The 27,388-nt window shown below is 45.1% G+C and overlaps 3 protein-coding genes and 1 non-coding gene across 4 annotated transcripts; 2 read left to right on the top strand and 2 right to left on the bottom strand.

Annotated features, from left to right (window-relative positions):
- Positions 1-2,016: 2,016 nt before the first annotated feature.
- LOC101753299 (ascorbate-specific transmembrane electron transporter 2) lies at positions 2,017-4,521 on the bottom strand. The gene is made up of 4 exons (XM_004953204.3): positions 4,186-4,521; positions 3,192-3,240; positions 2,912-3,114; positions 2,017-2,545 (listed from the first exon to the last, which is right to left on the bottom strand). The coding sequence occupies exons 1-4, from the start codon at positions 4,327-4,329 to the stop codon at positions 2,237-2,239; spliced, it is 705 nt and encodes a 234-aa protein (XP_004953261.1). The 5' UTR covers positions 4,330-4,521; the 3' UTR covers positions 2,017-2,236.
- An 841-nt stretch (positions 4,522-5,362) lies between these two features.
- TRNAP-UGG lies at positions 5,363-5,434 on the top strand. The gene has a single exon. It is a non-coding gene; the product is annotated as a tRNA-Pro (tRNA).
- Positions 5,435-7,610: 2,176 nt separating this feature from the next.
- Positions 7,611-16,285, bottom strand: LOC101753710 (protein SHORTAGE IN CHIASMATA 1). The gene is made up of 10 exons (XM_012844278.2): positions 15,984-16,285; positions 15,726-15,809; positions 15,552-15,626; positions 15,411-15,467; positions 15,234-15,317; positions 12,778-14,738; positions 11,639-11,846; positions 10,346-11,077; positions 8,617-10,182; positions 7,611-7,934 (listed from the first exon to the last, which is right to left on the bottom strand). Exons 1-10 carry the CDS (start codon positions 16,251-16,253, stop codon positions 7,818-7,820), a joined length of 5,154 nt encoding a protein of 1,717 aa, XP_012699732.2. The 5' UTR covers positions 16,254-16,285; the 3' UTR covers positions 7,611-7,817.
- A 5,479-nt stretch (positions 16,286-21,764) lies between these two features.
- Positions 21,765-25,691, top strand: LOC101754116 (O-glucosyltransferase rumi homolog). Its single transcript, XM_004953206.3, has 7 exons — positions 21,765-22,049; positions 22,338-22,382; positions 23,019-23,641; positions 23,934-24,126; positions 24,342-24,406; positions 24,487-24,697; positions 25,203-25,691. The coding sequence occupies exons 1-7, from the start codon at positions 21,897-21,899 to the stop codon at positions 25,563-25,565; spliced, it is 1,653 nt and encodes a 550-aa protein (XP_004953263.1). The 5' UTR covers positions 21,765-21,896; the 3' UTR covers positions 25,566-25,691.
- The last annotated feature ends 1,697 nt before the right edge of the window (positions 25,692-27,388 follow it).

Below are 27,388 nucleotides of genomic sequence, written 5' to 3' on the forward strand. Positions count from 1 at the left end.
TTTCTTCTGTTCTTCATCGGAGACTGGAAATTCTCGAGCTGTATCAGCCGCGTTCTCTGAATCTCTGTACTTCTGAGGCTGATGCGATGGTGTGTGTATTTGTCACCGCGCGACGGACGTACCGGATGCCAGTTGCCGAGTTCTTCAGGTGGTGTGGCTGCTCAGGACTGAAAAATGATGCAGCTCCTTTTCAAAAAAAAAAAATGATGCAGCTTCCAGACAGGCAGTGTGAATTGATTCCACTGTGGGGTTTAGTAATTCTTTTTCTTTTCTGGAATTAGACTACCATTGTTAGACAGCTGAGATGCGAATGGTTGTCGGCGCCAATCGAGCTTGGATAGTATACTGTAAATGTTTAGACTCAATCATAAGCCGCGTTCTCCTTCCTTTCAGGTTCCTGCGTCCATCAACTCTGTTTTATTTCAGGCTTATGCTGATAACCTGTAAAAGAACCGCATAACGATGAGTGCCTTTTTTATATTTTATTTACGCATTAAATCCCTGTCACGATGCACCTTGCCTTATCATTTACGCATTGCATACTCTGATAACATCTCCCGGGTTAGTGTTTGTCGCGCTGTGTCTTTGCTCTGAACTTTCTTCAGAGCCCTTTTACCTTTGATAAAGACTTCCGTTTCCTCTATGATCATGAGTCACGGCAATATGGAGGATATCTGGCAATGAGCTACTCGTTATGGGTTGTCGCTGGCGCATCTATTATATTATTCAAAGTGCCTGTTCCTTTAAATTGTGCTTAATGCTTAATTCCCCGTTGGATCATCACTGCCTCACTGGCCGCATAACACAGGCAGGATTGGAGATTCTGACAACGCCAATGCACTCCAGCTAGGAATATAATCTAACTTGTTCTGTCAATACTCAATAAGTAGTGTATGAATCAAGTAGGAGTAGTCACTACTCACTAGATGCCCAAGCTTAAGAGGAGTTTATCAAGTAGTAGGACTGTAGTAGTAGTCACTACACAAACTTCAGCACAAACATGTTCTAATTTTGTTCGGTACGTTCGCAAGTTTATCACCAAGGTATGACAGTTTTTGACGAATCTGTTCGGGTTTGGAACTTTGGATAGGCAGGCGTCATACCACGTTCCCAGTGTGAGCATCTCGTACTTTTTTTTTTTGGTGGTTGAAATAAGTCTATTACACCAGGACTGTTTTCGAACCGACGCACGATTGGGGTCAGTCTCCACTGCAATGTGGTGCACGGTCTTTGTTGCTTTGTGTTCAACTTCAGCACTTCCTTATCAAAAAGAAAAAAACTTCAGCACTTCAACTTCTTGTTTTTTTTCACGTGTTTAGCTTCTTTTTTACTCACGAGATCGACTGCTTTTTTCTGGGCGGTCACATAAAGATTTTCTCAGTTCTACATTATCGAAGGACTGTGTAGTAGGAACAACGTTTGAGAAAAGTATAGAATTTTTCAGAATTCTGATCTCTATATTAGTATATTTATCCTCTAATCGCTCGACGAGGTCAGGGGAAAGTGATCTATCGATAGTTCAAAAGTTCGCTTTCGGGTTCACCTCATGTGGGCCTACTTATTGAACCAGTCCAAGCCCACGAGTCTCCTTGGGCCAATCTAAGCCCATAAGTATGGCCCATTACGAGTTGTCTTCACGGTAAGTTGACTTTATAATAAAGAGTCGACTAGGACGCTATCCATTTATCTGTAGGCAGAAATGGACGAGTCTTTATCGCGAATCCCAATTCACAATCACACCATTATCTAGGGTCAGCCGGTGCATCAAACGGTCCTAAATGACAACTATGCCCCCCGCCATCTTATCTGATCTCGATTAGATAAAGCAATAACTCCACTATGCTTCCCCGTGGATTACAGCAAACCATTGCAACTAGATGCAAATTGAGACAATAGGCAACTCAATTATGATGTTGAACTTCTAGATAACGTTTCTCACTTCCTGTTAGGCAGTTTCAATGGCTGCGTCTGAACCAGGACAATCCAAAATAAGCACAATTTGTAAGAAAGACCAGCAAAACAATAGAGAGAGTATATTTATCAAACAGGATATTCAGTCTTGCATATATTAATATACTGAAAGTTTGAAGTACCATAATGTATATACACACACAATGAAGATGCAATATCTTCTTATTGTGACAATTCCAGTACCTTCTCTTCTTTTAATAACGAGACACATCCCTATGGTAATGCCCAATCCTGTCATTTGTATCTTCTGTACACTTCATTCGAACTAACTTTCTGGGATTGGAGCATAACCCTGTGGTTCTTCCAGGCGAGCCGGAGCTATAGCAGCTACCACGACAGAAGCACCAAACAGCACGACAACCAGTGCTGTGAAGTTCACCAAGAATGCCTCTGTACCATACTTGTCGAGGCCTCCGCTCTCCAGGAAAGTGAGCTTCTCCAGAAAGCCGAGTGATGCGTTAGCCAGCGCTAAGATGTAGACAAAGAGCCCAAATAGTATGTGCCAAGGAAGGACGCTCTTCCTCAAGTTTGGTGCAGCACCAGGGAAGAAGAATGTAACGAATCCGAATATCCACTGTGATAGATAAGGAAAACATAAGGACATTCAAACACTAGCATAAACATACAGTGCCTATTCTTGGGAGACTTCAAACTAAAATGTAACTTTGCAGTTCAGTAACTGTTTTATTCTTTCTATCTTGTAGCTCTGAAAACCAATTCAGTTCCTCATGATGGTTGGTTGTTAACCTAACTAAAAAGAACAACCATGAAGCCCACCAGTTACTGACAATATGTGCCAAGTTTTATATTCGAAAAAAATAGCATGTCTAGGGTTGATATCGTTCAATAAAAAATATCAGCCAATTCATAATAAGGGAAATAGCGTATCAATTCATAGTCACAGAAGGAATCCAGGTTTGCAAGCATGTGTAAATATTACCTGAATACCATATAAAATAATCGTTCCGATCCCAATCCAAGAGTGCAGACTGTAAAGATTGGCGATCCCACTTTCATTGTGATTTTTGAAAGCAAAGTATATTCCAACCGCACCAAGGACAAGCGCAATCCCATGGAGAATTAGATGGATCAGCTTAGCCGTGTCATGGTTCAACGTTGGAAATGCCTTGTATACCATTATAGCTGCCAAAATGAATGATGTATTACTAAACTGGAAATTTTGTTCATGTCCAGAGGCTTGAAGGCATTCTTATCATTACCTTCACTGCCGATAATAATATATCCAATCAGCATGAGAACAGGATGAACCTGCAATATCTCAACATCAGGAATATTCAACATGTGATGGATTTTAATTGCTAATGTAAAGTTAGTCAATATTAAGATGCATTAGCATGTAATTAGGTGATGACTAGTTGACTGCCAACAGAAGCATGTGGCAAGTTGACATTTAAAATACAGGTGCTTTTAATTGTGCTCCATTTCTGCTTATATATAATAGTCAGCATCAAACCATCATTTCAGAGTTCTCTCCCTTTTCCCATCAGATAACCAACCAAGGCTAATGATCATCCATCACCCAATTCCTAACCAAAACCAAATCAAGTGAACAATGCTAGTGCCTCTGAATAAACAAGGAAACCTTCTATTGACTATTGGACCTCTTGTGGTCACCCCGGCAGAACACATTAACTTGCTAATCTCAAAGTCTGAAAAAGTGTGGGTCCTATATACCTACCTCACGGCCCTCGTCCATCGATCAGAAATTAATATTGTGATGCTTTAGTGAAATAAAATCAGGCTGATTAATCCCATTCCATCCCGAATAGATTGGCACAGATTTGATAATTTACCTAAGCTATGAGTCAATCACAGACGCCAGATAGTGAGATAGTCAGCTATAGGGTGTTGTTCATCACCAGGTACCACGAAACAGAGCCTTCGTATGAGGAACGATTAATAGTCAGTTAAGCTCCCCCAAACCAGTTGTGGAAATCACCAAACTAAGTTTACAGCAACAGGATTAAACACATCATCAGTACTACAATGTTCCGTTTTTTTAATCTTAATCAAAGTTCAAATTTCTGCACTTTTTAGCTTGTGAAGCTGCCTAGACTCGCTCGACGCGACATCAAATCTTCCTGATGCAGGACAAAAAAACAAACAGCGCCTTATCCAATCCAAGAGCAACAGTCCTTTCGAGAACAAAAAAATAAAATCCAGGAGCACAGCACGGGAGAAGGCATCACTCACGTTGAAGATGAGGTTCTTGTTGGTGGCCTCGATGGCGAGCCCGCCGCGGAAGTGGATGGCCCAGACCAGCACCATGGCCGCCGCCGCGACGGCCAGCACGTGCGCCACGTACGTGAAGGGCGCCGCCCGCACGCCCAGCGCCATCGCTCCCCGACCCTTTTCTTCCTTCCCCTCTTCCTCGCGGCCCCTTGTTCCGTGTTCCCTGCACGCGGTGGCCTCCCCGCGCTGCTGCTGCGTGCCAACGGCAACGGGGACGCGATGAGTGGAGGGAGAAGAATGCGGGAGCGTGGTGCCCCCGCTCCGTCCCCTATAAATGGCACGAACCTTGGGGATATTTTTTTTTTTGGGGGGGGGGGGGGGGGTCTATTTAGTTCTTTTTTAGAGGATTTTTTTAATTCAGTTTGGCGTCTGGTTTTATCTCCTCCTGGGTCCTGTTCTGATCGGCCATGGCCAGGTGGGCACCTCCCCATGTCTGTGCATGATGGATTGGAGGGTCGATGCGAACAAAGGAGTTAAAGAATTTTTTACAAACTTTGTCAGTTTCGGTGGAGCTCATTTCTTGTTAAGCTTATAATTTGTAGAATCGCATCCATTGCCCAATCATTTGTGGTCAGGTTTTAGCGAGCAGCTCGACTGGTTACTTCAAGCCTGATCCTTGGCGTTCGTGTGCCCCGTATAGGGCGAAAGGGAACCACGCGCCCGCGGGGCCCAACACGAGAAAGCGACGGCGAACGGGGAGCGTGGAACGATTAACACCGAGCAGCCGGCGACCGGGGAAGGTTGTTGAAATTTGTGAACCCAAGACCAGAGGACACCATGGTGCGTATCTGCGTATAGTCTATGCGATGTGACACCTTCCTTCGTGACCCTGGTGTACGTATCTGAATCTGATGGTGACCAGCTGCCGGGCCCGGCCCGGCCCTCGAGCGTTCTGGAGCCACCTACTTGTAACTGTGAGATTTGCCAGCTGACAGGAACGCCTTCTCCTCGTCTCCTGGGATTTGAGGAGCGTCCCGTTGGCAACGGTCCCCCCCATCGGCGTCCCCTATCTAACTTTGCGGCGCCGAATCCTCCGTTGGTCGTTGTCCCAGTGGGGGAGGGAGGGGCAAGGCCAGGGCGTTGCGGTAGGATCAGTATTAATTTAAATAACTAATTATTGGAAGTAAATTCCAACACAGGGCATTTGGTCTAGTGGTATGATTCTCGCTTTGGGTGCGAGAGGTCCCGAGTTCGATTCTCGGAATGCCCCCTTTTTTGCCCTTTCTTTTTTTGGTATTCACAAATTCACGTGCAATTGATCTGTTTTTTTCCTTCTTTTTAAATTAGATCTTTTTTTCTATATTGCAAGTAGATTGATGCATTTCTGCAAATAAATTGCCATCATGTTTTTTTACCCTTTCCTTCGTGGCAAGTGAGTTCACAAATTGACGTGCAAATTGAGCTGTTTGTTTATTTTTTAGTTCCATCTTCTTTTTTCTATCGCAAGTAAATTGATACATTGCTGCAAATAAATTGCGGTCCGTTGACTGTGCGTACGCAAAAAAATATAAATGCCTTTTACCCTTCCCTTCGTGGCAAGTTCACAAATTGGCATGCAAAATTTAATCTGTTTTTTAACAATTCTATTCAGAAATAAATTCTGAATGATCGTGCGTACGCACAAAAAAAAAAATCCTAGTCCTACTGTGCTAGCCTAGCCTTACAGAGTTGTATACTTGTATCTGAACTCTTCCTCGCAAACAGAGAAGGAGCGAAAAAAAACTGGAGCACCCTCTAGCTTGATTTGCTATCGTTGGCGCCAAGGGAACTGCTACTCGGCTCCTCCATCTGCTGCGCACCGCTCGTCTGCGCCGTCGGCGGCGACTCGACCGCCTCTCCTGCCAACCCAATGTTCCCCGTGTCCTCTTGCATCTCACTCTCGGCCACGGGGGCCGCCGCCGCGCCCTGCTGGCCGGCGTACCCCGTCTTCTTGTTGTGAGGAGGAGGAGCCGGCGCGCGCGGGCCGTACGGGAACGAGCGTGGCGGGCCCTGGTGGCGCGGCCGCTTCGGGAACGGGCCGTGGCCTCCTCCTTGGAATTGGAACGGGCGGGGGCCCGGGAACAGCCGCTGCGGCGCGGGCGGGCGCTGGTGCCCTTGGAAGTTGAACTGGCGGTGGTGCTGCGGCGGCGGCCGTCCTCGGAAGCGGAACGCGGGCGGGCCTTGTTGCTGGAACGGGATCGGCGCCGGCGGGCGGTTCTCCAGCACGTCCGGAGGCAGATCGCCTCTGTCCACGAGGTACTCCGCGGCGAGGCTGCCGGCTGCCATCAGAACCTGTTCCTTCTCTCTCGGCGTCATCTGATGCTCGGGCGGCGCCGGCGGGCGGTGGGGCGGGCCCCTCCCGTAGCGGAAGCCGCCGCCGCCGCCATTGCCGTTGCCGTTGCCATATGGCCCGTATCTGCCGGGCGGGGCGCTTGCACGCGGGTAGTAGCCTCCAGGATGCATCGGTCTTTAGCTCGATCGACGAGCGTAAATAGATTTCTGATGCGGAAGTCCGGGAGACGAACGCGACACGATCGAACTTGACGGGATGGGGGGATGATGCCGAGTTTTAAAGGGCGCGGAGCCACGAGCCCGCGTCGGATTTTGGTTGATGATCGGTGTCGTGGGCAGCGCAGAAGGAGAAGTCCGACTACGAGCAGGTGTCGAATTGATTTCTGAGATCGTAAGCCAAGCAATCGTCCCCGACTCGGGGACACAGAAGTTTCTCAAGCAATGTGGCCTAGTATCTGCCAATTTTGAGATATTATTGATAACTCACCAAAAATAAATAAAGGCAGAAAATCGAACCAGACGCGCTTGGGGTGTTTGTGCCGTCTCGTAAAGAAAACAGTCAAAAGGCCTCCGCTAACATTTGACATACCAGAGTATGGGGGTGTTTGGGAGGAGGGGGCTAAATTTTAGCCCCCGTCACATTGAATGTTTGGACACTAATTAGGAGTATTAAACTTAGATTAATTACAAAACTAATTACACAACCCCTAGGCTAAATCGCGAGACGAATCTATTAAGCCTAATTAGTGCATGATTTGACAATGTGGTGCTACAGTAACCATTCACTAATGATGGATTAATTAGGCTCAATAGATTCGTCTCGCGATTTAGCCTAGGGGTTCTGCAATTAGTTTTGTAATTAGCTTATGTTTAGTCCTCTTAATTAGTATCCGAACATCCGATGTGACAGGGCTAAAGTTTAGCCTCCTCCTTCCAAACAGCCCCTATATCGAATAAGAGCAGCAGTAGACTCCTGTGCTATGGGCCTGAGAACTTTCAGTCTGACGTGATTTTGGCAACACTGGGATAAATAAAGGACTTTTGAGGATGCACACCTTAGGGGATATGTGATGCAACATTCCATCATTACCAGGAGTGCTAAAAATAATATCATAGATGGACGGGTAATAGAGTGACAAATATATTCATTCCATCTACCACAACGTTCATCATGGTTTAAGTTCTCGTTGAGACACAGTAGTTCATGGATATCTTCACCAATTGAAACATAAAAACTGTACTTGTTGTGGGCACTCTCTCTCTCTCTCTCTCTCTCTCTCTCTCTCTCTCTCTCTCTCTCTCTCTCTCTCTCTCCAAATAATCTAAGTACCTTCTTCCCGGTATCTTTTCCGGAAGCCACATCCAACACCAGGGCTGCTTTGATGTCTCCAGACCAGCTTGCTTTGCTTTTCCTTCCCATATGTTGCAAATGAAAGTTTCTGCAAAAGATTATCCAGAGTAACTTAGTTGCATCCCAGTTCCCAGACACTAGCATACAACAGAGGAAAAAAAAAAGCAGCAGTATTGTCATGTATGTGGATTATTGGGGAGGGAGGAGAGGGTGGCCGGTGGCCATGGAGGAGGCGCAGAGGGAGAGGGGGCGGCTAGGGCTGGGGTGGTACTGTTCACGCCGCAAACAGTAACGTGGGGGAGGCGCTGGAGGCTGGAGAGCTGTTTTAGATGACCTTAGCAAACGGTAGGATGGGACCAAATCCTTTTTCCTATCCTTTTCCTACTTGATTGAATCCATTGCCCCTCATATTTATGGGGAGGAGACGACTTAACTTATTACAAGCAAACCTAACTCGACTTGAATTACAAGATTCTTCCTAAATCCTAACCTAGACGGGCTCTCCGCGGCAGCCGTGCACGCCCCTTTTGTGGGCGGGTTGGGCTTGTTGGACCATGTGCTGACCCTGTTGGGCTGGCTCCACGGCCCAAGCGCCCTAGATGCATGACAAGTATATGTAGTATGTACATTCATAAATTTTTACAGAATGTGACATTGGGTCTGTAAATTTTTCTATAAAAGTTTCTGATATGGTAAAAAAATGAAATTAGTACTATATAAGTTACATGTATTGTGGACACCAAATGCAGCAATGGTTTATCAGAACGTACCTGTCTTGCCCTCTTGTCAAGAGGAGTCCATGTAGGCTCAATGGACGGCACTATGCTCTTTTCATGATTTATACTTGGCTGTGCCTTGAAACCTGTTCTTACGCTATGGCTCTGTGCTTTAGTTCCTCTTCTGCCTTTGCCATGCCTGTGAGCCCCATTTGAAGGGCTCTGATCCCTCAAAGGAGTGTTTATATTTCTTCGATATCTGAAAGATTCAGTATTTGCAGGGTTCTGGTCTCTCGAAGGAGTGTCCGTATTTCTTTGGTAACTGAAAGATTCAATAGGAGGAGCACTTGGAATTCTATATGAGCTATCCCTCAGTCTTGAATTTGACATTGCTGCTGAAGAATTGCATCTAGATCGCTCTTGGCGTGCTATTCTATTTTCATTCATCTGCCTTAGATAATCCATTTCCCACCCTGAGCCTTGTGATGCTCCATGATAACCAAAATCCTGTTTCAGAAAAGATTGAGAACTTGCAGGACCCTGCATTGTTTCTTGTCTTGGTTCATGATACCTGCTGGCCAGATCGTTTCTGCGAGAACTTGTGGCCAAATCCCCATGCAAATGACCTGTCCTTGTTTGATCTATACCACACGAAACATCCCACTCACCAGGGTCATTACTGATCTCCGGTGCGGATGGAAATGTTGGATGGCTGGAAGTTCTGCAGAATGATGATCTGCTGGTGGGAAAGGAGCTTCTGATTGGCTGTTTAGCTCCCAATTCAGGTTGCCAGGAGAAATCGCATGTGTCCACCATACTGCTAGTCCTTTCACTGTATGTTCTGAAGTTTGGAGAGAACTCACTGATGAAGCCATCATCTATCATCGGATTCCTAGCAGCTGCATCCACATCATGCTTTCTTGGCTGATAAGAGACACCTTCCCTCCCCATATTCAAACTTTGATCTACAATAAAGACTTCTGGGAGCTCAGGCATTGTATCCTCTATGGGAGAGAATTTCCTTAACTTAGACGCTGAGAACACCTTGTCATGTTCTACATAATCACCACACAATTGATCACGAGGGTTAGGGCAGGCAGGATCATTGATTGCTACTGAAAAGTCTTGCATGGGGCGCTTTTTCTTTTTCCTTGGGGGCTGCAATAATGCACTGCTGATATCTGAATCTATGGAAGAGCATTCAGTCATTACGGACCTTGATTCACCTAGCTCACCAAATTTGCACAAAGCACTTAAGAGAGAAATGCTCTGCGGTGGCAAACGATACTTTTCAACAGCCTGAGTGCGTTGCTCATGTGACCATCCAAGGAAATCCACAAGACAGGCAGAAGAAATTATCATGTGGGCAGACGGAGGAATAATAGAAGGGAATGCTGTGAGAAATGATTCGGCCAGACTTTCGGATTCAGGTATATCTGGAGAAGGAGCTTGATTCTTCCTAACCACATTCCCGATGCAATCGAGAATGATTTGATCTGTTGATTTGGGTGCTTGTGAGAAAAACAGCTGCAAGTTCATGTCCAGGCTAGCAGCTGAAGCATATAGAGAATCAGATGCCTCCATTACAGCAGAAAGGAAGTGGTTTTCAACCTCGAAGACCTGCAAAGTGGAATAGACAAACCGTTCTGTTACAACATAACAAAGTTAGCACGAAAGAATAAGACAAACAAGTGTAATATATGCATTCACAAGCTGTCAATGGTATGGCATGACCACTTTATTAGGGAAAATTAAGTACTTCGACAGGAGCGAAACCAATTACCATTATGCAGCCACTGAAACAGAAGCTAAGTGACATCAGAATGTTGGTAGCAATATCTTCTATAAAATTTGTTATACTGGATGCGTCCGCTGATATTGTTAATTCACTGGACCCAAAGGTTCCGGTATCATACCATAGTAAACAAACTGTGGCACTAAGTATTAGGTCCACAGGCAGATCAACATCTCGTTCTACAATCTGCATTCCTTCTTTCTCCAAAGCTAGTATCTGCTGATAAGATGATCTTCGAGAGAACAGCATATGCTTTCCATGATTTCCAGTATTAACAACAATCACCACCTCTGGGGCAGACAATCTTCCTAAGTTGGTGCTGTCAGTTTTCACACTGAAAGGGAGGTCACTAGCTGATTGGTTGTCTTGGGGAGATTTTATCACATTGGTAGATACAGAAGAAGTGGAGCTACTCTTCTCAACTGCATGCACACTTTTTTGTGAATTGACAGTGGCTATTTGGTTCAAGGAATTGAGCTGTTCAGCTGCAGGCACAAAGTTGTGTGAACCGACAATATTCTTTCCATCCAGATTTCCCTGATTGTTAAGTTGACCATCCACATGAACTTTTTTTGATGGATCAGTGATGAGGTGATTGCTCAGCTTTTCCTGCAGATGCTGCTGTTGATTTGTTGCTGGTATAAAGTTCAATGAGTCAAAAATACGCATTTTGTTCATCTTTTCCTGCAAGTCTTTCTGAAGTGTATGCAAAACAGCATCCTGCAATAATCAGGAAAGGAACACTTAGGCACTTCGGTGTTAACAGAAACTATTGCTGCCCCATTAGTCATTTGAGGCCTTCAGTGTGGGATGTGGACCCTCTAAAAGACTTTTGAACATTTCAAAATGCAATGCATACCATTTTCATTATCCAACATGTAAAATCCATGTTCATCAAAACTAGGAATCATGGATACAAAATTTTATGTGTAAGCTGGTAACACAGTTATTTGCATTTTCTCTGTTACACATTTGAATAAATTTTGGTGAGTGATACATAGGAAAAAAAAGATCTATTTTAACCTCCATCTTTGGTCTAAGAATTTATGGAATTCCTAGAGAGGAAAGAGATACTCTAAGCTTTGTATGTAATCAATAAGTTTTTATTAAGAAACTTAACTTGAATGGATAATAGAGACACCTACAAGTAATAAAACCAGACCCACATTTCATGTTAAAATGCATGTGCGCTTCTACAGAAAACAGCTTTAAGTTATGAACACCAGGATCAGAATGGATATAAAGATTGAATCAGTTCGAGTGCAAAAGAGTGATTGGTACCAATGTGGATTTCGGATCCTTGTCCGTATGATTGTCCTCGACAAGAGCAACTGGAAAATCTTCACCATCGACTGTGACATAGAGGAAATGCAGTGGTGGCAAACCATCTAATTTGGGAGCCAGGGATAACAAGGTAGATGATTTGTTTGGACCTCCATATTCCAGTATCATGCAAAACTCACTGAAAGGGAATGATGCTGGAATGTTCCTTCAGGATGGAAAAGAAATGAGTGATATGATATTTGAGAATAGATACGCTAAAATTATAAAGCACACAAAAACATTTTACAGAAAACAATAAGATAGTTTTTGGACAAATTTTTTTTTAGTGTTTACTGTATCATGTAGATATGACCTTGATGTGATTTTGTAAGGTGTTACACCATGCAGTATCTGCATGTGCATCAAAATTTTCAAGGGCTAAAGTGTTTTGTTTTCTGATTTCAGTTATTATCAGAAAGAATAAAAGGTTACAGAAAGATCCAATAAGTAAGCAGGAAACTACTTACAGAAAATATGCTTCTAGGCTTGTATTATGTACAAAATCCAATAAATGAAACTAGACTGGCAAACAAGCAGAAAAAGTTGATCAATTCATACACTTCCACTCACAACCTTAAAGTTCCGTACAGTTAAAAATGATGTGAAACATTCAGCTAGTCTCAAATTATAGCCAAGATTCTTAGTGTCACAATAGACTGAATTAATTATAACATTTTTTTAAAGGACTAGTAGCTGAACATGTGTACTGTAATGCTGAAACAAGAACTGATTGCATCCTGCCAGAAATTACACATTGTTTGGATCAATCTCTAGTGTATACAACAGTTGGAGAAATAACTTCACCAGTTATAATAAATTAATAATATCACTCATGATCCTACCAAAACTATGCCTTTGGGATCCTTCAATCCAAAGCATATTTTTATACATATTTTATTATATATGAATAGCAGCATACCATGCTTAAGAACGTAAAAATATGAAAAGGTTATCATGAAGATTAACTGGCTAACTGCAAGAACCAGATAATATGTTTCTATAGTTGATTTTATTCATAGTAACAAAACTGAAGAGACCAGGAAATAGTGCAGATAATTGGCTTAAATGCAGCCTAATTTCAATTCCAACGGACTTACTTGTTATCTAGCAGAATGCAGTCTGATTTCCATAATTCTTCTAGCATCCAAGTTTTAGAGTTTGCCTTGACCACCGGATCTGAATAAGTTGCAGAAGGGTATGTTCCAACCTCAGCAGATGTCATCTTCATGGCAGTTAGCTTTCGACCCAATGGCAACCAGAAAGCTCTATCAGAAACTATAAGAATCTTTTGACCAATTTGGGTATTAGATCTAAGGATTGCCTCAATGTCAGACAATGATGGATGAGACTCAAACAATTGCTTTTCAGCTTTCAAACGTGCTTCACCAATGCAGCATTGAATATTTCTTAATGTCTCAGGGATATTTTGAAAGCTTCCAGTCAAATTGCCTATATACAGATAGGCAGCATGCAGACCAAAGAAACATAGGTAATATGCAACCTGCTTCAGTGCATACAGTACGATAAGATCCATTTTATCTTCATCTTTACAGGGATTATACAAACCTTCTGAACCTTCTCCAGTTATCAGCTCAAGAAGCTTTTGCTTTGAAATGCTTAAACCTTGCCCATCTGAGAAAAAATGTCTGAAATATGTACTTTCTTGCAAAGCAGATGTATAATTTACATGGATGTCTTTGATAAGGCCTCGGATAAGATCTGAGAGGCTGACAGGATGAATCTCTATGAGTTTGTCAACTTTTGGTCTGATTGAAAAAGGAACTGCTTGTTGTTTTGAAGGTGGGATGTCTAAAGTAGACACATTCTCATTATTCCTTACTTTATTAGTGACATTCTTGACATTCAAGTAGTAGTTTCGCACATTGGATCGTGACATTGACTCAAACAAGGTTGATGCCTTTTCTGAAGATTTCTCCATGTGGCTGTGACCTGTAACATCACTTTCTTGTTTATACTTCTGAGCTGTTTCCAACTTAGCTGATGGATCATGAGATATAGGCTCAGGAACATAATAAATCTTATTCCGCATGTCCTCATGTTGAAGCTTTGAACTTCTCTGATACTCCTCCAGAAAATCAATGCCAAGAGCTGGCGTTTGTTGACAACTAATTTGCAGCTCAGAACTTAAACCGCAAGGTTTTACCTCCTCAACCATGCTTGCATGAGTAGAACAGCTCTCCCGGCTGCATGGCCCTTCCGATAAAAGATGCCAATCCAAATAAATTCCATCTGCTGCAGATAGAGGAAGTGGTTTCAGGGAGCATAGTACTTCTTCTATAGGGAGGAGCATAGATCTCACTGCTTTATCATCAGTTAAAATAGGCGTAGGTAGTGATTTGAATTTATCATCAACTAGAGTCAACTCAGAGCTAACCACCGATTCATAAAAACTCCTTGCTTGATCAAAGTCATCTTTGAATATTTCATCAGATGCATTCATCTCAGCCTTCTCTGACTGAACAAGCATCTTGAAGGCGTCATCAGAAGGAAAGTCGATGATCTCTACTTCCTCCAAGAGAATAGAGCAAGGCAAGTCTGAACAGGTACCATCAGGTTTGAGAGGGTATAATGCTGACTTTTTCTCGAGTAAAATATTATCATTGATCCTCACAAGATCCATTTCTGCTACATCCTTTGCTGTAATTGGTTTATCTGCTTGATACTCCACACGTGGGGCATCTTCACAAACAAAGGCCAACATGTCCATATCACATGATCTCAAGAACTCAGTTGAGTCAAATGATGGAAGACAAACTTGTGCTCCACCATTTAAGTTTTCAGCAACATTAAGAAATATATTGGATATCACTGCCTTTGCTGGGCACTCATCAAGCTCCCAAGAATTCCTACTAACCTCCAATTGAGGTATTATTAAGCCATGCTCTAGTCCTGCAATTTCCAAGCAGTATCCATCTCTTGCATAAGGACAGTCCTCATCATCGGCATGTTTTACAGGAATTTTTTCTACTTGATAAATAGATTCTGCAACTTCAGCCGGATATGTTATTGTTGTCTCAGTGTCAATATCAATGAAATCCTGTGAGAAATCAGAAGGAAGTTTCGAGTCAATGAGACTGAAAAATTATATAGTAAGAATGCGATACTTTTTCAGAATCACAAGGGAATCAATTCGGCAAATGGACATCCTAATCATCAGGTGTCTACTCTTGAAACCACAGACGCAAAACTAAGGAAACCCTGTGTTATATTATCATGCATACATTATGAAATAGGCAACCATGAAATTTTATTTGAAAACAGTAGATCTTAATGATCGCAGTTAACATATACATGTCAAGAACCTGCGGATCTAAGCACAATATTTTCATCCATCTCTCAGAACAGAACTGCAGCTCCAAACATAAATGTAGATTAGTGATCCTAATTAAGATGTGGGCATGTGGCATGCCAAGAGCTTGTGGATCTAAAGCACAATATGTTCATTCATTTCTCACAACTAAATTGCACCTCCAGAGACAAATGTGGAATACAGAGTAAATAGCTTAAATTTAGATGGGACAATGTAGAGCACCAGATGGATTTTCACGTCTGGGACACCAAGCGAAAAGGTGACACCACCATCCGGGTCTTCATCATCAAACGATGCAATTTTTCTCTGCAAAACGTTTGATGTCACAAAACAACAGAATTTGAGCCAGAGCAGGAAACTGCATAACAGTATAGGAAATACCACCGAAATACATCTTACCGGCAGGTCATCGACCTCTACAACCTCAAACTTGAGCTCCTTCAACAGCTCCCATTTCTAACACCAATGATGCACAAATTACACATAAATCTCCTATGAAACAATCACAGCATTAAAAGAATAAGCAGAAACTTCGATCACCTTGTCAAGTGCAGAGGCCCCCAAACTGGATCCCTCTTCCTTCTCGCCCTTCTCGTGGCTCATCTCGTCCAATCCCTAATAAACACACACAACTTTCAAAAATGTATCCACGGGGGGAGCAAGTGAACAACAAATCCGAAAGTGTACGGAATCCAAACATGAAGCTTCACTTGCCTTGTGGATTTCGAAAGCAACAGGATCCGTCGAGCTAAAACCTTTCCCATACACACCCCTACCGTAGAGATAATCATCCAAGCCCTGCGTACAAACTCCCGAGTTACATGGAAGCACGAGATTCCACACATGGTAGGTAGCACGGAATTGACCAAAATCACTCAAATCACCAGTTCATCACCAATCTGAGCTGCCCTCACTAAACCCCTAGTCCCCTACGACTAGAGAACGAGAACCACGAATGCGCGGCGGGCTCACCTCGTCGGCTGCGGGGATATCCGGCACAGGCAAGGGCTGCGGGATGATGGCGGCGAGGAACTCTGAGAGCGCGGAGCCGACGGGGAGCGAATCGAGATCATTCTCGGCGACGCTTGCGACGGGGAGGAAATCGGCGGGGAAGGGGGACGGGTTGGGGAGGTGAGGATCGGGAGGAAGAGTCGGGACGGGGAGGGAAGGGAAGGGTTCGGAGGAGGCGGCCGCCGACGGCGACGGCGCGAAGTAGTCGGCGGCGAGGAAGCGAGTCCGCATGGTGAGGTGCCGCGGCGGGGGAGGGAGCGGTGGGGAATGTGAGGAGTGAGTGATTTTGCCGTTGATAGGTTTGGAGCAAAAGCAACGGGCTGTTCAGACGGGTGTGAATTCCAAGTTTCAAAATTCGAATTCGAACACGACGAGGTTGAGGAACTCGTGTGATGCGATGGTGGGCCGAACTGCTGTGGGTTTTGATGGACCCAAATGCCTAAAGCCCAGTAGATTAGCGTGAAGTAAAAACTTCTGCTCGAAGTCCAATGCAAGGCCCGTTTGATCAGTAGCCTGAGAACTCTTGTCTTTTTCCGTCCACGCTATGACTATGGTCTATGAGGCCGCGGTGCGACCGTGCGAGGTTGACACTATTTTTTGAGGAAACATGGTAGGTGCTCTACCTTTTCCTTATAGTAGGAAGCATTTGTGGATATTTACAGTCTGTTCTCCGAACAGTTGAAAGGAGAAAAAGGACGAAAAGAAAAAAGAAAACGACAACAGCTGTGTGTGTGTATATTACATGGTTTACTGAACTACATTAGTAGCCTCCCTGTACGCCATTATGTCCTGCTTGATGACACCGGTTAGTTGGTCGAGGGTCATGGCCTTATTTTAGAATACCCTCCTGCATCTCTCCTTCCAGAGGTTCCAGGCTCTGTATATAATCACTGGTAGGAGATTTCCGTTATCTGCCGGACCTGCTTTTGTGAGCAACCGCCACCATTTACGGACTGATTGCGCCCTTTGAGCCGGTATCTAGAACTGACCCCATTGTGCGATCCTTTGCCATATGCCCTGAGCATATACACAAGCTGCCATGATGCCATGGCGTGGACAGTCGACTCTGCCGTTGTGTGACAGAGTGAGTAGATGGGATTGGCCTGTCGTCCACGCCTGATGATGCGATCCGATGTTGGCAATTTCAGCTGCAATAGGAGCCAGATGAAGAAACAACACTTGGTTCTTGTTTAGTTTCCAAATTGGGAGTGGCAAAGTTTACATTTTGTCATAAATGCGCAACTGTAGCATTTCGTTTGTATTTGTGAATTATTGTCCAGACATTGACTAATTAGGCTCAAAAGATTTGTCTCGCAAAGTACAACAAAACTGTGCAATTAGTTTTTGATTTCATCTACATTTAATACTCCATGCATGTACCGCAAGTTTAATATGATAGCGAATATTCTTTTTGCATAGTGTCAAATTTAGGAAAAGGGGACTAAACAACGCCTTGTTTTCAACCTTTGCCATCCATATAGCCTGCCAATTGTTATCGATGATTGCTCCAGTGAACTGCAACTTGTATGCTGAGTTGGCTGTGTGCTTCCGTCAGCTGTGAAGCGCCAAGCAATGGAGTCCAGCTGTTCAGTCAGTTGTACTTGTGAGAGCTGCGTCCACAAATCAACAAATTGACGCAGTGCCGTTTCCGAAGAAATACGACGCAGGCCCCTCATCCATCTTCTAGTTGGCAGAGCCGCTACCACCGTTTGATTCTTTCTCCAAGCCAGTGCATAGCATTCAGGCACGATTTTTTGGGGTGCTCTGCCACTGAGCCATCGGCCCTTCCAGAAGCTTGTCCGTTGTCCGTCTCCCATGGTGATAGTGGTGCTCAATCTGAATAGTTCTTGCTCTGCCGTATTCAGTTTAATATGCATTCCAGTCCACGGCTATTAGTTTGTCCACCGGAACCAAGACCATCGTAGCCGGAGTGCCCTATTGAAGCATGCCAGGTCCTTTACTAATCCTCCCAGTTTTTTTTTGCCCCGGCAAGCCCTGATCCAATTAACCGGACAGTACCCTTTCCATGGATCGCTGTGCCCTTTCCAGAGGAAGTTTCTCCTGACGCGGTCAATTCTCTTGATGGCCCATTTAGATAGAGGGAAGGAGGTCACGTGGCAAACCGGAATGGATGTGAGGACCGAATTTACCAAGGCGAGCCTTCCCGCTCGGTTGAGCAACCTACCCTTCCATCCCGGTAGCCTTGCAGCGATCTTATCGATTAGTACTTGCTCATCCACTCTTCTAGTGCATCCAATGTGCAGCGGTAAGCCCAAATATTTTGCCGGGAAAGGCTAGCTTTCCATTGGAAGTTTTGTAGCATTTGCTCACTGTCAATTGCCTGTGTTTGAATCATGAAGATCTCAGATTTCTGCATGTTCGTTTTCAGGCTGGTGGCTGCTCCAAATGATTGCAGAATCTGTTGCACAATTGTAATATCCTGCACTGTTGGTCTGACAAATAGAGCTGCATCATCAGCATAGAGACTGGTTCTCATGCGAATAGGGTCAGCCCCAATTGGGGTCAGGATACCTTGCTGAGTTGCCTTGTCCATGATGCGCTGCAAGGGATTTATTGCCAATTTGAAGAGCATCGGCGAAAGAGGGTTCCGTTGCCGCAATCCCCGATGGTGCCGGATTGGCCTTCCTGGTACCCCATTGAGCAAGATTCTGGACGTGGTGTGCGCCCACAGGATGCAGATGAGATCACGCCATCTTTGGCCAAATCCCAACCGCTGCATCACCTCGAGCATATAGTCCCATCTTACGCTGTCAAAGGCCTTAACTATGTCAAGCTTGAGAAAGCACATTGGTGTCTTTGAACGATGGAAGTGGTTGACAGCCCCTGAACGTACTGATAATTGTCTTGGATGCTTCTTCCTTTAATGAATGTGCTTTGGCTTGGAGATACTATTACCGGCAGGTGCGGTGCAAGTCTGTTGGCAAGGACTTTTGCTATGATTTTGGCGACACTGTGCATCAAACTGATCGGGCGAAAATCACCTGCCTGTGTTGCTTCCTCCTTCTTAGCGAGCAGTACAACTTTGGCCGAGTTAAGCAGTGACCACCGATCCCCTCTGAGGTTGTAAATCTGGTGCAATGCTTCTAGCAAATCCTTCTTGATGATTGGCCAGCCCAGTTTGTAGAAGAGTCCAGTGTACCCATCAGGCCCCGGTGCTTTTTCCGACGGCGTTTGAAATATAGCGGCCCGAACTTCCTCCGAGAAGGGCACATCTAGGTGGCTCAAGTTGTGCTGCTGTATTTGTAGTTGATCCCAGTTTATGGCATCGTTTCTTGTTGTGTATTCCCCACACAACAATGTGTGGTGCTTGAACAACTCTGCAGCTTTGTCATCGTGTCCCGTCAGTGTTCTATCTGGAGTAATCTTGCGGCCGCAGTGAGGCGATAAAGTTTTTCCGCCGGCGGCCATTTGCCCTGAGGTGGAACAGGCGAGTGTTGGCATCTCCCAGTTTAATCCAGGTTAGCCGAGATCACTGTCTGATTTTAATTCGCCGAAGGGCTGTGAAGCCCAGTACGCGCGCCTTTGCTTTCTTATGTAGTGTCAGTTCAGTATCCGTGAGAGCTCGTTGTTCCTGTGCCTGATCCAATAGCCGTATAATTTCTGTTGCAATATCGGCTTGGAGTTTCAATGGCATTATTTGTTGTTTGCTCCATTGCTTCAGTGCCTTTGCTAATCTTGCTAGCTTAATGTGCAGTACTCGAATTTTATCTACCGAGTGGATCGGCTTCTCCCATGATTGCTGGACCACGGTAAGGAAGTTTGGCAATTGTGCCCAGTATGATTCGAATCGAAAGGTGTTCCTTCTTTGCTATTGCGGCGTATACGAGAGTAGGAGAGGAGAGTAATGTGACATTAAGGACGAGAGAGCTTGCATAAAGCAGTTCGGGTGGCTCATTTCCCGTTGTTCAGTGTAGAACAGAGGTTGACACTACACGTTAGTATTTTACGATCATATGGTAAGGTAATTATGGTCCCGAGTCCAAATTTTCGTTGGCTACTTGCTTTTCTTTTTCTCTCGGATTGGATAGTTGGAAGCATATAGGCGTAGCTGTCGACCTCACGCGAATTCGAAATTTCGAGGTTTGAATCGACTACAGTATACATGAAACCGTATGGCGTATGCGCATGCATGCAGCGACGTACTGGTCGAATAAAAGGGCTCAAGAAAGGAAACACACAAACAGTTCGGTGGATTTTCCAAGACCCTGCAGATTCGCGTTCCTCTCGGGCTTCCCGTGCCACGTGACTACGTGAGGAGCCGAAGCCGAGCCATGCGTGTTGGAGTGTGAGTGCGTTTAGTTACAGGAACGAAGTGGGATGGGATAGGACGATCTCACTTCATCCCACGTTTGGTATAGAGACAGGTGGAACAGGGATAACTCTATGAGGAATATACCCTACAGATACGGGATGCTCCCATCCCACCAAAACGAGCGGACGGGAACATCCCACTTCACTCCTCACGCGTCGTCTGCCTGCCGTTCACGCATCTTCTTCCTTCTGTTCGTCGGCACGGGCGGAGGCCAAGTTCCTGGCGGCAGACGCCAGCTACCAGCGGTGGAGGCTAGCTCCTGGCGGGCGGAGGTCTCGACGGGCGGAGGGCCCTGGCGGCAGAGCTCCTGGCCGGTGGAGGTCTCGACGGGCAGAGGGCCCTGGCAGCGGAGCTCCTGGCCGGCAGGCTGCTCCGACGGGCGAAAGCGGGAGTTGCTCCGGCGGGCGACGAGCGTGGGTAGTCCCGCAAGCTGCTCGGGTGAGCGACGGCGCAAGCTTCTCTAGCGTCCAACCTCGTGAGCGGCTCCGGAGCTCCTCCGGAGAAGATAAGGGAAAAAAAAGGGAAAAAAAGAAATAGAATGGATATAGGATGACATGTGGGACTTTAAATGACATATGGGATCCACAAAGTATTGTAGTTAACGGTGTTACAAATATCATCTATACCACCCATCTCAACCCCTTCAACCAAACACTAGACGGAACTGTTCCATCCCACTTCAACCAAATACTAGTTGGACCATCCCATCCTACAAAATTGGGACGGGATCGTCTCATCCCACCTCATCTCCGAACCAAACGCACCCTGAATGTGTTATCAGATTCCGATGATTGGAGCTCGGGGTGTCCTGCTTGGCTGCTTGCTCCGGTCTTGCGGTGCAGTGGACCGTGGTGCCGCCTCCCTCCCTTCTCTTGGAGATGGCGATGACGAGTACGACGTGTTCTGCTTCTCAGTTCGTTCTCCTCTGGCTGAATCCGTTTCCTCCTCGAGACAACAACATACGTGGAACATTTATTGGATGACGGTGGCTTCTCAGGATTAGTTGTTAAATTCAGGTATAATAGGTATTGGTACGCGATCTGATCACATTCATCAGGCTGTGCTTTCGTTGATTTAGCATCAGCCGTCAACTCCATCAAGACATCAGAGAGTGGCGACTGGCGACAAAAGTGTGCGCGAAGATCCTCGCTCCTCGCACAATCGAGCACGGGTGCGGGTCCACGGTCAGCAGCCACGCCACGCAAGAATAATAATAAAAAAAAACTCTACTTGATTCACTTTCTCTGACCGAGTCCTTGTCCTAGGAACTCGGCGCCCGACTTGAGACCCAGACCCTCCCTGCGCAGCACACGTGGGCGATCGACGGGGACGCAACGGTCTGTGGCAACTCTCACTGCTCGATGCCTCGATCCAGTGCCAACGATGCCACTGCTCCATCCCGTTCTTCTCCTCTCCTCTTCCACCAGCAGGCGGACCCAAGAAGAGCAGAGTCTGACGCGCCGGGAGGAGACAGCGAGAGTTCCCGGCCCTGACCGCCCGAAACGAAGCGGTGGACGAGGGAGGGGAGTAGCCGCTCGGCGATGGCTTCGACGGCCGCGGCGGTGATCCCTGACGGGCGGCGGTGGGGCAAGGGCGCGGGATCTCCGTCGTCGCCGGTGACGACGGCCATCTTCCTCTTCCTCTTCGTCGTCGTGGTCGGCGTCCTCGTGTCCGCCCGCTGGATCACCACCACTGTGAGTGCAGAGCTTTCTCGAGTTGATATTTCACCTCCTCCACCCCTGCATTTTCATCTTCAGCTTCAGGTGTCCGGCATAGATGTGCTCATCGTTTTGCATAGATTCTTTTCAGAAACAAAAATTGAATGCCGATGCATTTCATCTGTATCGATTTTCGAGGACGTTTTATTCTGGAGTTAATGCGAGGATTAGTTTTTTTACCGAACCGAGGCATGGGCACGAGTAGTCAAGACCATCCTTCCTAGGTACTGTACTAATTTAACAATTAATTTGGCATACGTGCAGACTCATCTGGCAATCACAAATCTGGATCAGTGGCGCTCAAAGCCGGTAGGTAAGCTCCATCCATTTTTCTTTTTGCAACAAAAGTTTTATCCTAACCCCAGAAATGTTAATCAGCACATACTCATGTGGTTAATATACAAAAGACCAGCATTACCCATACACTCTTAAATACTCCCAAATTCCCAATCAACGCACGATAATATGGTGGAGTATTTTTCTTGCTTGCAACACAACTCATACAAAGGAATTTCTTAACCACGATTATTTGCACATTTTCAACACAGAAGTCAATATGATCATTTTGCACTTTTTAAACACAAGAAGTTGATACTCCATAGAACAGAGAAAACACAAAGAAATCGATTAAAATTTCTTTTTTAAGAAAAAATGAACTGGTTAAAATTTCTGAAAAAACCCCATCCCATCCCAGCAGAACAGTCACTTACAACCGTTGATCACCGTCTTAGGGGCTTTTTGGTTCCGTTTGCTTATTTTTAGCACGTGTCACATCGAATGTTTAGATGAAGTATTAAACGTAGACTATTTACAAAACCCACTACATAAGCGGAGGCTAAACGGCGAGACGAATCTATGTAGTGGGTTTTGTAAATAGTCTACGTTTAATATAGTATCTAAACATAGTGAACCAAACCACGCCTTATACTGTCCCTCTACCTGCAGGCAATTCTGACCGCGACGCAGACCACCTCCATCCCGGCCATCCCCACCGCGCCGCCGCCGCCGCGGGCGACCTACTCCCTCTCCTGCTCGGCGCCGCCGCTTCCCCGTGACCCTGACATACCCAGCAACATTTCCCAGACCCTCGACCTCGTGCTCTCCTCCAACGCCTCCTCCACCTCCACCTGCGCCGCCATCCCCGATCCGCCGCCGCTCCCCGCCACCGCCAACGCCTCGTCAACCTGCCCCGCGTACTTCCGCTACATCCACGAGGACCTCCACCCATGGCGCGCCGCGGGGGGTATCACCCGCGCCATGGTCGACCGCGCACGCGCCACCGCCAACTTCCGCCTCGTCGTGATCCGGGGCCGCGCCTACATCGAACGCATCGCGCCGGCGTTCCAGACGCGCGACCTCTTCACCATCTGGGGCATCCTGCAGCTGCTCCGGCGCTACCCCGGCCGCGTCCCTGACCTCGACCTCATGTTCGACTGCGTCGACTGGCCCGTTGTGCACGCTGACCAGTACGAGGGGGAGAACGCCACCGTATTGCCGCCGGTCTTCAGGTACTGCGGTGACAACGAGACGCTCGACGTCGTCTTCCCAGACTGGTCTTTCTGGGGCTGGTAAGCAACTGATCCTCTAGTTTCCTTTTTCCCTGCCACAAATTAGTCATGTCTCTTCCATGCATTGGCATGGTTATATCAGTATTCACTGCATTTCTTGTTGATAATTGTGACTAACGAGAACCAATTGCAAAAGTTCAGCTGCATTTCTGGTGTTTGTGTTTTTAGGGGGCTAGCCTAGTGAAATTGCTGTTGAGCAGTTCTTTTGTGTTTTGATGTTCAGACAAAGGCACCACCACTTAATTCCTCGGATTTCACTGCTTATGGGCTTATAAACTGTCTGTGATGACAGGCCTGAGATCAACATAAAGCCATGGGATGCTCTGCAGAAGGAATTGGACAGTGGCAACAAGAGGGTGAGATGGATGGATAGAGAACCTTATGCTTACTGGAAAGGGAATCCAGATGTTGCAGCTACAAGGCAGGAGCTCGTTAAATGTAATGTCTCCAGTGAGCATGAATGGAACGCACGGATTTACAAACAGGTACTTTGCTTCGCCTTATTATGTTACATTGAAATTTTGGATACTTGGAGAAATTATAATGGCCCATTCTCTTCTCACAAATTGTTCGATTCCATCCCATAAAATGTTTAAACCTTGATAATTACTGGATAACCACCTTTTTAATGAAAGAGTTCTGGTAATGGTGAATTGGTGATTCATCAATGATTAGCTAGTTCGTTTTTGTTATCATTTAGGATTGGCTCAAAGAGATCAAGGCAGGATACAAACAGTCAGATTTGGCTAGTCAATGCACCCATAGGTTTGTTTCCTTTCCTTACAGATAAGTAAAAATCTATGTTGTTCTGTCAGTAATGCTGACCTTCTTTCTTTGTATGATAGGTACAAGATTTATATTGAAGGATCAGCATGGTCAGTCAGCGAGAAGTATATTCTAGCTTGCGATTCAATGACACTAGTGGTTAGACCAAAATACTATGATTTCTATTCAAGGATGCTGATGCCCATGCAACATTATTGGCCAGTTCGGGATGACAATAAATGTATCTCAATCAAGTATGCTGTTGACTGGGGCAATTCTCACAAACAGAAGGTACTTCCTTTTATATGCCTTTTACATATCAGTAATGGAGTTTTGCTACCCTATACCATAACATTTGCTTATTTGTATGTATTGGAACACATTGCTTGTAAGATGCACACCTTTACTGTCACCTATATTAATCAAAGCATCATAGAGTTATTTCAACATTATTTATTTATTTATTTTTGCTGTGCTTGCTTTGATATATGCTTTGGTTAAAACATTAAAATTTTTGTTATGACATATTAACACAAATGATAAATGCTGGTCTTATGCACTGCTCCATTTGCTTCTATTGAAAATATTACAAGCTCAAAACTTGCTGGCAAAAGCTTTCTATACGGAATACTTGCCTACTAGTCTAGTCCAATTCTACATAATTTTCACAAGTAATGATCATATTGGAGTAAAGAACATCCCTTTCTTCTATAGAGAATATTTTTATGTTCATTTGTAAAGGTTATGCTTTTTTTTTTATAATAACCATGTCCATGTATGTCCACTTCAAATTTAGGCACAGAGAATAGGAAAGCAAGCAAGCAACTTCATTCAAAAAGAGCTCAGTATGGACTATGTATACGACTATATGTTTCACCTCTTTACTGAGTACGCCAAGCTCCTAAGGTTCAAGCCAACCAAACCACCTGAAGCTGTTGAGGTCTGTTCCGAATCTTTGGCTTGCCAAGCTGTAGGCAATGAGAAGAAGTTCATGGAGGATTCCATGGTGAGGTCCACCAGCGATGCTGGTCCATGCGACCTACCGCCTCCTTTCAGTCCTGAGGAATTCAAAGCGCTACAACGTAGAAGGGAGAAGTCAATGAAACAGATCGAAACATGGGAGCAGAAAGCTTCCAAGCCCGTGGATAGCAAGCCATGAGGGCTTCATGCATTCCAGCCCTAAAGAGAGGTTCATATAAAATGCGTGGTACATAGCCAATTTTTGTAATGGCAATAATTACAGGCATTTTGTTATATGAGGATTGAATCAAATGTGTTTAACCTAGAGTAGTCACATGTGGTTTTAGTAACTAGCTAGTTTACCCGCACTTTGCTACATGCAACAAAGATTGAAGTTAAAAATAACAATTTTCTTTTCTCGCTCATCAACGCAAGGTTTTAAATAGTACGGGCTGCTGTGCGATGAAAAAACCACGTGAGGTTTGACGTGAGATCCAATGTGAGTCATTTTAATCAATTTCCATGAACGCCAGGTTTTATCAAGGTTTTAAATAGTGCGGGCTGCTTGCGCATTGCGACCGCAGCACAATGCAGCAGGGAAATTCCCCATGCAATCCAAACCCTAGAACAACGATTAACGCGATCGGGGAAAGGGGAAGTCGGCGTAGTGGGTGCAGGACCTGATGGAGTCGTCGGAGGCCCGCCTTCCCGCGAATGCTAACTCATCCGGAAGCGCTGCCGTCGACGGCTTCTTCGTGAAGCTGCGTAGCTGTGCCGATCCCGCAGAATCCTGCAGCAAGGAGCCGACCGACCTCCAGTTCAACGGCAGCAGCAGAATCACCCTCAACATCCGAGCCTCCCTGGCCGCCGGTAATTCTTATTTCCTCTACTCTTCTCCGCTCGTCTTTGATGCGTGCCTTGTTTACTGCCGCTGCATGCTGTTTAACGCCACTGGCCACTACAAACTCTTTTTTGAAATAATGGCCACTGCAAATTCTGTGACAAAAAGACTGGGGAGGGCAAAGCCTCTGCCGAAAATAATTCTGACGCAGCTGCTGCCCTTGCAGAGTATGAGAACTGTACCAAAAACAACACTCCTGAAGAGAAGAAGAGACTCGAGGCAAGCCACATCAGTGGCTCTCTGGAGAGGGAAACGAGCACCACGGGGAATTTCGCCAACCAAAAGGTACTGCGGAGTGTTGTTTGGCACTGTTTCTTACACTTGAGGTCAGATCTTACTGCTCGAAACTAAAACAAATCAATTTCTGAATGCTATTGACAATATTTGCCCGGAACACATCTATGATATAGTGGTCGACTCCACTATTTGACAAAAATTACAAAAGGGCATGCCCAGCTCCCACACGTTCATTTTTGTGCCTCTTTGATGAAACTCTTACAGTGATCAATAGATGAAAAATCATTTAGGTTGAAAACTTAAGGCTGATGCTGTTAGAATCATCACTGAAAATACTTCTATTGTGTTAATTATACTTTGTATCTCCTTAAGAATTGCTAGTCAAAGTCTGGATGTCCTAAACGACTTATATTTCGGATCAAAGGGAGTATTTGATTTGATGTGAGTGCTAGTACCAGATGTCCTTAAATGATTGTTGTAAGGATGAATTATGCTGTTGGGCGTTTCTATTGTGTCCAGTTTACCATCATGCATGCTCAATTATATCAAAGAATGATCTCTAATTTAAAATATTATGTTTTTGAGCATTCTTACGTTAATGCAACTGCCATCATCATTTGTTCTAGTTTTTATCTGTCTTTCTATATTATAACATTCTCACATTTCTGTACTTTCTCCCTATTAGGCTCAAAGTATGAAAGTAAAAAACTGGGCATGTGTAAAATTTTCATCTATAAGTGGTAAATCTGTACTGAGGTTCCTGCGCAAGCTGGGAAAGACGTGCCTGTCCATTGGAATGGTAAAGCCCTGCTCTCTTCCCTTTTCTAAGGCATTCAGATAATCACATGACAGATCTGACGTTGCAGATCAACTTAGCAGGAATT

This window comes from Setaria italica, chromosome I (genome assembly GCF_000263155.2).
Source record: "Setaria italica strain Yugu1 chromosome I, Setaria_italica_v2.0, whole genome shotgun sequence".
Lineage (NCBI taxonomy): Eukaryota > Viridiplantae > Streptophyta > Magnoliopsida > Poales > Poaceae > Setaria > Setaria italica.

What these genes read in the sequence shown, in the direction of transcription:
- LOC101754116 (XM_004953206.3), top strand. Translation starts at nt 21,897, where the DNA reads ATGGCTTCGACGGCCGCGGCGGTGATCCCTGACGGGCGGCGGTGGGGC. An exon ending in ACGCACGGATTTACAAACAG is followed by an intron (nt 24,127 to 24,341) that starts GTACTTTGCTTC and finishes GTTATCATTTAG; the next exon opens with GATTGGCTCAAAGAGATCAA. An exon ending in GCTAGTCAATGCACCCATAG is followed by an intron (nt 24,407 to 24,486) that starts GTTTGTTTCCTT and finishes TTTGTATGATAG; the next exon opens with GTACAAGATTTATATTGAAG.
- LOC101753710 (XM_012844278.2), bottom strand. Translation starts at nt 16,253, where the DNA reads ATGCGGACTCGCTTCCTCGCCGCCGACTACTTCGCGCCGTCGCCGTCG. An exon ending in TGCATTCTGCTAGATAACAA is followed by an intron (nt 11,847 to 12,777) that starts GTAAGTCCGTTG and finishes TCCATCCTGAAG; the next exon opens with GAACATTCCAGCATCATTCC. An exon ending in TTGACAAGAGGGCAAGACAG is followed by an intron (nt 7,935 to 8,616) that starts GTACGTTCTGAT and finishes AATCTTTTGCAG; the next exon opens with AAACTTTCATTTGCAACATA.
- LOC101753299 (XM_004953204.3), bottom strand. Translation starts at nt 4,329, where the DNA reads ATGGCGCTGGGCGTGCGGGCGGCGCCCTTCACGTACGTGGCGCACGTG. An exon ending in ACAAGAACCTCATCTTCAAC is followed by an intron (nt 3,241 to 4,185) that starts GTGAGTGATGCC and finishes GAGATATTGCAG; the next exon opens with GTTCATCCTGTTCTCATGCT. An exon ending in TTATTTTATATGGTATTCAG is followed by an intron (nt 2,546 to 2,911) that starts GTAATATTTACA and finishes TATCTATCACAG; the next exon opens with TGGATATTCGGATTCGTTAC.